This window comes from Drosophila arizonae, chromosome 5 (genome assembly GCF_054131065.1).
Source record: "Drosophila arizonae isolate 15081-1271.41 chromosome 5, UAZ_ARI_1.0, whole genome shotgun sequence".
In the NCBI taxonomy this organism is placed as follows: Eukaryota; Metazoa; Arthropoda; class Insecta; order Diptera; family Drosophilidae; genus Drosophila; species Drosophila arizonae.
In genome coordinates, this window is record NC_142925.1 from 7,271,583 (window position 1) to 7,282,338 (window position 10,756).

The window sequence follows — 10,756 nt, forward strand, 5'->3', positions numbered from 1 at the left end:
ACTCATGTCTAAGTGGCATAGAATTGGGCACTAATTAAATATGCACAATTTTGTGCTATATATATATATATTTATAAATATAAAAAATAAATATATTTTCCACGACTTTTCCCATTTCCTTTTCGCTGTACTCTAAAAACATAAAGCTCGAACTCAGCAGTATTTAGACGATCTTTCCTTTATTTTGTTAGCTAAGCAAACACCTCTCGAGTGTTTCATTTGACAATTTTCTATGTACATACGCTGGCAGCTTGGAAAAATCAGTCAATAAATGAAAATTGAAAGAAAATTGCAGAGAAATGAGAAAACATTTAGCAGCATTAACGCACAAAGCTAGCGGATTGGTGAAATTAAACATTAAATGCAAACACACACATATACATATATATACTATATATTCATTATGAACAAACTAGTTTTCACAGCAACACACACACTCACTCTCTCACACACACACACACACATACACAACTGTACGCGTTGTATATGCATTAACGGCAAGGCTATAGTCGATGATGAAGTTCATTATTATAATTATTATTATGTATGTATGTATTTATGTAGTGAAATTAAACAATTTTAATGTGTTGCATATTATAAATGAAATGAAATATTATACATATATAAATATACATATACCATATGAGAAAACTAAACCAAAAAAAGAAAAACTCTAAATGAAACGGCATCCAAAATTTCACTTTTGTTTTACTTGCTCAAAATTTTCATTTCGAAGAGAATTTATTTGTGTAGACCAGTTCGAGCGTGATTTTAACTGGATCTATATATGGACTATATACATATATATTTGTTTATATACTGTATGTATATATACATATATTCTGTCAGATCTAGCGTTAACCGAGAGACTGCCTTTACTTTCTCAACGCACAAAAAAAAAAAAAACTTTCTGATTTTTTTTTTTTTGCTATCAATATTTTCAGCATTTTTCAATTGACAATTAACGAATTGTAACCCACCGTGCGTTGACTGCACAGTGCAACAAAACAAGCAAGCACACACACACACACACACACACAGATATCGGTGCATTTAATTTAAATGAATTACAAATTAAACTAAACTTAACTGAACTTCAATTTTTGATATGCACACGAAATAAACAATTTCTTCTGCTTAAATAATTTGAATTTCTACTAAACGAGAATCGATCAATTTTTTGTGAATGCCAGCTGACTTTGAGATATAAATATTATTAAATATATATACATATAGAATATATACATGCATGTAAAAAATGAAAAACAATTTTGTATAGCTAAAACGTAATGCTGAAAATGAAAAAAAAAGAAAAAGAAAAAACAAAAACTAAAAACAATTATATGAAATTGCTCGTAATTTGCAGAGTTTCAATTGAGAAATTAATTAAAAGGCATATCGCTGTATTATAAATACCCCCTCCTCCTCCTACTCCACCAACACCTCAAAGAATATTTACAATACGGTTGCACAACGAGATGCAGAGCAAGAGTATCTTTCAGATACATGTTGAACCAAAGTATCTTTCAGATACATGTTAAAGTATTTGTTTCGGTGTAACGAGAATTGTGAATGCCTTTGCAGCAGTAGCAGCAGCTTCGTTATCCGATTTGAACTGTTTGTTCGTTTGTTTGTTTTTTTGTCTACTATAATCAGATAACTGATAAATGGCATTATCTCTCTCTCTATATGTATGTATGTATACCCTATGCGAATATTGTGAATGTATGCTTATAGCCCAAACAAAACTGACAAAAACAAAAACGTAAATACAAAATATTGTTAAAAATTTCATAAAATTAAAGAAAAGAAAAACTTGCGCTACATTGTTGTCATTTCTAATCCAAAAAAGAACAAAATATTAAATTATAGCCGAGTATACTCAAAGCAGAAGAAGAAGAAGAAGAATTGCATAATTATTTCGTCATAATCAACAATTATTTGTTCAACTATTAAAACATAATAATAATAATAATAATAATAATAGTATTTAAATGAGATATAAACATGAAATGCCCCATTAGAAAATGTATACAAGAAGAATAACTGAATACAAGAATGGTTTTTAATATACATATATACCATATATATATATATATATATATATATATATATATATACATATGTATATGTATATGTACTGATGCATACTTATGAGAATATTTCGTGCATATACAAACACATACATACATACCACATGCACACACATACTCACACAAATAAATACATACATAAATCTATATGCGACTGCGAGTATTAGAAACATGCTTATAGTACTTCACATACACTCACACACACACTCACACATGCATATATATATATATGTATATGTGTTTATATATGTATGTATATATATATTGTGTATACGTGAACCATGTGCATATGTATTTGGGTTTATTCAACAACAATTTAGACAACAAATAATAAACTATTTATTCGTGTACCTTCGGTGCATAAATGATAAACAAACAAATAACAATAATGGATAATATTGAAAGTATTAAAATGAATAAACGTAACAAAAAAAAAAATTCAAAATATGAAAAAAAAAGGTAAACTTTGTTTTATTTGAGTTGTACAATGACATTATTTATCAGGAGGGAAAGGATCACTAGGAAGAGCGTTAAAGAAAGAATTCTTATTCACGAAGGGCGATTCCTGGAGTACTATTTCAAGTGGGTTACGGGAGTACTTGTGGTCTATGATCATATAATTTATGCTTTATATAATATATAATTTATATAAATTCTTACGAAGCTTCAATCGGTGAAACAACAACAAAGTCTTCGTTCTCTGATGTAATAAAAAAAAAAAAAAAAAAAAAAAAAAAAACAGTTATATATATTTTATAATATCAGGAGTAATAGTTAGAGTTGGAGAAAGTCTTCGTTCTCTGAGGTAATAAAAAAACCATTTATATATATTTTATAATTTACACATTTTATTTAAATACGCTTAAGTATTTGCAAATGTACATTTAAATATATCAATTCACATAAATATTGTTATTATTATTTTTATAATTTTAGTTTAGCAATTTGAAACAATGGCATAACTCACATTGAAGAACAGCAGCGAGAGGCGATATGAGAAGCAAGGCAGAGATAAATTGGACACAGTCTAAACTATTTCCCATTGCCTAAGCTTATCTATGCTTCTCGCTTGTCAGCAAATTGTTCACATTTGCTGCTTTATATTAACAGCTCAACTGAATGTCATTTCCATTCAATTGCGCTGCTTCTCGCTTCGCTTCTCGCCTGGTTAATCAAGAATTTGTTGCAGGCAGCTTAAATTGAATTCTTTTGGTATTTTAGCCACACAAATTATTTTCTTTATTTTTTCTTTAATTTTTGCGCAGACACAAAAACTGTTGCTAGCTACAATTTAATTTTATATTTTATATTTGTGTTTCAAAGCAGTTTGTAATATATATTTATATAGACATTTATTGCTGGATATGTTTAACTGTATGTGTGTGTGTGTGTGTGTATTAGAGTTTATATCTTTTTATATAGATTTTGATCATGGTGCGTAGTATTTATGCGCTTCATATTCGTCTTCTTTTTTTGTACATTTATTTTATATATTTTCACTTTAGGTTTATCTAATAAATGAACGAAAAGCTTTCATTAGAATTGTTTGTTTTTATTTTTGCAGAACTCTTTCAATTTCCAACTAAATGGCAACGCGTGCAAATTAATTAATAATTTCATTTAGCATATTTTTCTTGTATTTTTGTATTTATTTTGCATTTATTTTGCATTTATATTTCATTGCATTAAAACGCGCTCAACTTGAACTAATTTGGCGTAATAAGCTCTACAGAATTATGAGGCACACGAATTTTTGTTTCATTTGCATTTTTGCTAAAACTCGGCGAGAACATCATAAAAAAAAAACGAACGGAAAAAGTTGAAATGCATATGTGATGCAGTAGAGTTCAGCTGTATGCGACTTGCGGATACCCTGTAACGGTCTATTGTAAGGGCATAAAGTATAACAAATTTCTGGAAGCTTAGTTCAGATTATGTTTTATTGTAGCATATATTTTGATATCTATATTTAGGATATCCAAGAATAGAACTCATGTTTGCTCTTCTATTGTTGTTTGCATAGAATGAACTTATATATATTTAAATCTGTATTTGTATATATTTATTTATATGTCTTTACAGGGTATATGATACCCTAGCTGCATTTGCCATCTGGGTACAGTCAATAAGTTGTATATATATATATATAATGTACATACATATATTTGCTGTAGTTATTTATTTTCTGAATAGCTGAACTGCTGAATACCCTTTCTTAATAAGTATTTGATAGTTTGTAAGTGTGTGTTTGTGTGTGTGTATGTTGAGCCATGTTGAAGCATTTCTTAAATATAAGAAAATTCACAAAACAAATGCATAAAATCAGTCTGAGTTTTATTTAATACACATATTAAGTATACGTAAGTATTTATAAAGTTACAAACATATATATGAATATATTTACATGTATATATGTATATATTCATGTATACATATGCGTATATATTCACTATGATACACATAGGAGCTAAGTAAATGCAGAAATTATGAGTTAAACTATATGAATTTATATATTTATATATATAAATTAATATAATTAGAATATATATAAATTTTGCCATATGTTTTTGCAGTTGTTGTTTTTTCTTGTATAAATTAATTAAATGCTAAAAAATATATATTATGTATATATCTATATATATGTATGTATATATGTGTGTGTGTATATGTATGTGTAAATACTTATGCATGCATTGCTGCTATGGTATGTACAGGGTATTTGTGGGTCTGTCTGTCTGTCTGTTTCTTTGTCTCTTTCTGTGTGGCCAGCAAATAAAATAAATTATTTAAGTGTTTCAAGCTTCATTTAAATATAATTAGTTTGCCTTTTGAATTGGGGCTTGCGTCTGATGGTTGCAAACTGATTTGCTGCCGCCTGTTGTTGTTGTTGCTGCTGCTGTTGCTGTGGCCGTTGCCGTTGCTGCTGCTGTTGCAACTTCAGTTGCTGCAACTTGAGCTGCTGTTGCAGCTGCCGCTTTGCTGCTGGTGGCAGTCGTCACACTGTAGTCTCATCATCATCAATATTCCGCCTGTGTCGAGAGAGATTTCACGCAAATTTATTAATTCAGTTTTCAATTAATTTACATGGATTTATATTTGTCGTATTTATTTTGCGTACAACGGCTAAATTATGCTAGATGCATGCTCTCTAAATAGATAAATGCTTGCATATTTAACTACATTAGCGAATTGCATGCGAAAAAGCTGAAATCGATTTAATTTCAATGGCCAAAAAAAAAAATTAAAATAAACATTTATGAAAAATAAATTGAGTTTTTATGCAAAATTACGTGAAATGTTTTATTTATACATATATGAGTGTGTGTGTGTGTGAGTGAATGAGTTTGTATGTGTGTGTTTATATAATCTCTTGTGTGTGTGTGCGTGTCTCAACTAGTTAGCCGTATTTATGTTGAATTTATGGCCGACAGCTGCTGCTGGCTAAAATAGCTAATTTTATCAAAATTAAAATATGCCAAATATTTTGTCAGCTAAATTTCGTATTTCGAATAAGTGAAAACACTTTTCATATTTATGTATAATTAGTATGAATAAATCGTATAGAAAATGTTGGGGTTTGTTTAGCTATTGCTAGATTATTTAGCTAGTTAGTTATTTATGGCAATTATTTTGGGTACTTTAATTAATAACAAAATATTCTTGCAGTTGGAGTTGTTTGAGATGAGTTATCAGCAAAGTTATCAAATTTTTAATCGAAATAGCGTTAGAGCTCTCATTTTTCGATGTCTGCATATTAGTGTCTTTCACTCACACTTTGACAGAAAACTCAGAGATCAAACGTTCACGTCGGCTCTTCAACGACTTCATTTGCGATCAGACAGAAACCTTTTATACTTTATTTTCCGCTCTGGTTTTTTCCCGACCACGAGAGCTAAATGTCTTTTGGCTATGTATTGGTATAACTGTCTCTCATTGGGCGAATGCCCATCGTATTGCTCTCTAAAAGATGTTCGCTAAAAGAGCGTCAGCCGAATAGGTCAATCCGAAGTGCTCAACAGAAAACGAAAACGAAAAGAACCGAAGGCTGTTGCTCAGAGCAAGATCGTTTGGGTATGATTTAATCGGCTGATTTCGGGAAGAGGGCGTAGTGGGTAAGACGGTTGGAAATTATTTGAGAGCTTTAATTTATTATTATTAGTAATTCATATGAGCAAAGTGGTATATAATTTCTTGGATAGTTCATATGAAGATTAGCTATATATACATTATTTTCAATGGCCATTAATGGCCCAGTGCAGAGCTACATAAAAGTCTGGTGAATTCTCCATTTTTTATTAAATTTTTTATTTATTTATTTTTATTTTTATTTTATTATTAATTTTTTTATTTTCAATATATTTTTTATTTCCAGCTCAAAATCAGACAAATTTGATAAAATTTTCGTATTTTTTATTATTAAATTTTTTTATCCCTGGGCTTGCCATATTATTTATAATTTTCCAAACTACAATATTTTCCAGACAAACGTCGCAAAGCAACCAATATATTCTATACTCTAGCTGCAAGAATATTTTAACCTCGTCAAGCCGAAGTTTCTTTTCTATATATTATATACAATATTTCTTTTATAAATATTTCCATAAGTCATATTAAGTATACGCCTAGTGAGGGTTATAATTTCTAGCCATATTAAGTATACGCCCTCTGTACATAGCTTTAGGCATTGTGATAATTTATTTATATTTTTAAACAGTTTTAATTAACAATTCAAAACTGGTGCAAACTCTAGTTGTATTTGTTTTTCGGTTCTATTAATTGAATTGGTATTAATTATGTACATATCCTGATACCATATTGTTAGCGACCAAGGATAATGCTGCCTCTGCTGCCTGCGTTGCAGCCAAACAATGTCGTACTGTGAAAATGTTGTTGTTATTGTTGTTGTTGTTGTTATGGCAGTGTTGTTGTTTGTGATTGTTGCAAAGTAAATGAATTTCAATGATTGATGCCACACAGAAACTTGTTAAATACATTTGTTTTTTTTTTTTTTTTTTTTTTTTTTTTTTGTTAAAAATAATGAAATGCATTCAAATTGCAAAATTACAAAAATCAAAATCAATAACAACAAATTAAGTGTAAAAGCAAAATAAACAATTGATTTGTATATTGTATTTTAATTCGATTTTCTTATTTACAATTAATTTCGAATTAAATTGAGCGCACATCAATTTGCATTTTATTTACACGCATTAAATCGAAAGACACAAATTTTTATTCATTTATTTCTTGTTTTTTTTTTTTTTTTTTTTTTTTTTTTTTTGTGTGTAAAGTGTTAAGTGCAATAAAATTTCAATTGATTACTAAACACAAAAAAAAAGGCAAGAAAAGTTAAATGAAAATAAATCTCAATTTTATATACAACCACAAGAAAAAATGATAGGAAAATGCGAATAGAAAACTTAAATGAAAATGGAAAATGAAAATGAAATTGTGAGACGCTGTAATACGAATGATATTTGAAATATATGGAAAATGCAATTCGTTTGTGGTTTACCTCGGAGCTGTTGTTGTTGTTGTTGTTGTTGTTTTAGCGAGTAGTCAGTGTTTGTTGTTGTTGTTTTGAGTTGTTGTTGTTGTTCAAGTAAGACGCAATTGGCCGCCATTGTTATGCAATGCGTATGTGTGTGTGTGTGTGTGAGTTTATGGGTGAGTGTATGTGAGTGTTTGTGAGTGTATGTCAATTGTTGTTATATTCAACAAAGTACAAAGCAGTAGAGAGTTAGAGCGAGAGAGCATGTGTGTGTGTGTGTGAGAGAGAGAGAAAGAGAGAGCAAGTTGAAGAGAATAGAGAAGTGAAAGATAGTCAAATTAGATTTGCTTCAAACGTTCCCAGGACCAGCTGAAAGTTTCAATTATAAGTGTGTGAATGTGCATGTGTGTGTGTGTGTGTGTGAGTGAATGTATTCATGTGTGTATGTGTGTGTTCAGATTCGGATCATATTCATTTGCATTGTTTGTAGTTTTCATTGTAGTTTTGATAAACACATGAGGGCAAGGCGGAGGGCGGGAAAAAATACAAGGAATACGATTTTTTTTTAGATATATCTTCTTTTTTTTTTTTTTGTTTATGTGTATGTGTGTAGTTGTATATGTGTGTGTGTTTTCATGTGGTTTTTGTATGCCATAAAGCAAAGAGAATTTGAAACAAAAGAGCACAGATTAAAATGGAATAAAAACGTTGAAACGAATAATGAATTAAAGAAGACAATCGAAAAGAAAGCTTGAACTGCTAACTAAACGAAATGAAACGAACCGCACAAATTGCTAGACAAATGCGATGAATACATATACCAATATGAATAGGAATATGAGTACGAATGCGAATACGAATACGGGTATGAGTATGCGTATGAGTATGAGTTTGAGTATGAGTAGGAGCTTGAGTACGGGTACGATGAGTACGATTATGCTCGGTTGGATATGTAACTCAAACTGGATTGTACGGCGATTGGAGTACAAAGCGGACTAATTACGTGTTGTGTGTATGTGGACTAGCCGCAACAAAGAGAAACTCTTCTCGACATACGTACATATATATGTGATTATATTTGTTTATGTATTTAGATATAGGAGGACACACCGAAGGCAACTTTAAGTTCAACCAAAAACCGTAAGCGAAATGAAACCAAATTAAAATGAATAATAAAAGAAAAACGAAATAAAACCGAAAGGAAAACCAAGTAAAAGCGAAACGTGATTGGTTAAGGATTACTCACTCAGTGTCCGTGATGCTGGCGAGCGGACCCAGCGGTTGCATGGGCGCCACCATGTTCGAGGGCGGCGAGGAGGCGCGCGAGCTGTGCCGCGAGCTGCCGCCGCCGACGACGCTGCCGGCGAGCGTGTGCCGCGCCAGCAGACCCGGATTGTTCATGTCGTTGACCAGCGCCGCATGCGGATGCATCTGGAGATGCAGCTGCTGGGAGCCGTGCAGCGACGGCGGCTGCCCGTGGCTGGCGCTCAGCTTGCGCGCCTGCTGCTGCAGATGATCCTCCTCGGCGGTGTAGGGAAAGTGATAGCCGTTCTTATCCGAGCCCTCCGACAGGCGATCCGCCTGCTGCTGCTGCTGCTGTTGCTGTTGCTGCTGCTGCTGGTGGTAGTCGTTCTTGAGCAGCGAGTGGACCGAGTGCAGCGAGTCGGTGGCAAAGGCGGGCTGCCGCTTCAGGCTGTAGTGTCCGTCGCGTGAGCCGTAGATGTCCGGCGTGATGCGGTCTTTGGATAGGTAAGGCGACTCGGACTTGGCGCCCAGGTAGCCGCTGCCCAGCGTGCGCTGCTTGTCGTAGATATTGTCACTCAGATAGGCCGCATCCGGATGGAAGCTGCGCAAATGGCCGATGGTCTGGGAGCCACTCGCACCGCCACCAGCACCGCCGCCCGGATAGTCCTTCTCGCTGCCGTAGTGGCTCGGCGGCTTATACGAGCCGTATTTATCCGCATAGTCGTTACGCCGCCCGTACAGGCTGTCCTCGTAGCCGTCGCGTGCATCCCGGATGTTCTCCAGTATCGAGGGCGTCATGTTGATCTTGTTGTGGTGCTGCTGCATGTAGCTGGTGTCGGTGAGATCGGGATTGGGCAGCGGATTCGGCGATATGGTCATCTTCTGGCCATGCACGTGCTCATTGTCCGAGCCGGTGTCCTGCGACCACCTCCCGATATTCGGAGGCGACTGCAGATACGCGTCCGGCAGCTGGCTGGACCAGCGCGGCGCATAGACGGGCTTGTTGACGCTGGGGAACAGCTGGGGACTCTGCACCACATTCAGCTCGGGTGGCGTGGTGGCCTGCACATGCTCCGTTATGTTGGGCAGGTAGGCGGGCGTGGAGCTAACAGCGGTGCTGCGATGTGTGCCGGAGGAGCGAGCCGTACGAGACTCATCGTCGTCGCTGGAGTGACTGGAGGCCAGCTCCAGTGAGCGTCCGTCCGTCTCGGAGCCCGAGTCAGAGTCTTTGCGCTGCCGGCGCGTCTTCTCCTCGCTGCGCGTGCGTCCCGTGGTGGAGGACTCGAAGCCACGCAGGAAACTGGGCGCATCGCTGGCCGAGTTGTAGTTCGAGGTGGAGGTCGACGTCTGCCGCAGCTGCCCATCGCTGTACGGACTGGAGCTGGTCTTGGCGGTGCTGCGCGATGTGGTGCTGGAGGCACTGATGCCGATATTCCGTCGAGCAGTGTCGTAGTTGCCCGCCAGGAAGGTGCTGGGCCTAGCCGCTCCATTCACATTGTGCGAACTGTTGCTGACCACCATGGAGGAGTCCAGCAGCGGCACCTTGCGGCCCATGCAGCGCAGGCAGGTGCGCTGCAGATTCTCGCGCACTCGCTTATTGATGATGCAGTAGCCGATCAAGCAGAAGAGCGCATGGAGCAGCACTACCCCGGAGAGCAGCAGACTCAGCAGCTGTGAGTGCTCCGAGGCGGCCAGCACCGCCAGCACCCACATCACGCCCATCAGAGGCAGCGAGACGACCGACAGCCAGAGCAGTGTGCGCAGATTGCCAAAGCCGAGCACGTGATCCTTCAGCGTAAAGGCCGCCTTTACCGACACGAACAGTATGAGCAGATTCACCACCGACATGCCAGCAATGGGACCCACCAGCCACCAAACGACGGGCTCGTACACGGACAGCCAGCAGCTGAGGGAAGCAGGTTAGATA

General features: G+C 35.9%; 1 protein-coding gene across 8 annotated transcripts in view; it reads right to left on the reverse strand.

Moving 5' to 3' along the window:
• Positions 1-1,647: 1,647 nt before the first annotated feature.
• Positions 1,648-10,756, reverse strand: part of stan (Protocadherin-like wing polarity protein stan) — a 78,262-nt gene continuing 69,153 nt past the window's right edge. For 2 of the 8 annotated variants that reach the window (XM_089471695.1, XM_089471696.1), the window contains 2 exons: positions 8,831-10,735; positions 1,648-7,615 (listed from right to left, as the gene is read on the reverse strand). In XM_089471695.1, coding sequence (XP_089327821.1) covers positions 7,387-7,615; positions 8,831-10,735 — 2,134 coding nt within the window. In that variant the 3' untranslated portion in view covers positions 1,648-7,386. Of the gene's footprint in view, positions 7,954-8,830; positions 10,736-10,756 lie in introns of all 8 variants that reach the window. The other 6 variants (XR_016270588.1, XR_016270587.1, XR_016270586.1 and 3 more) reach the window with 6 other exon arrangements.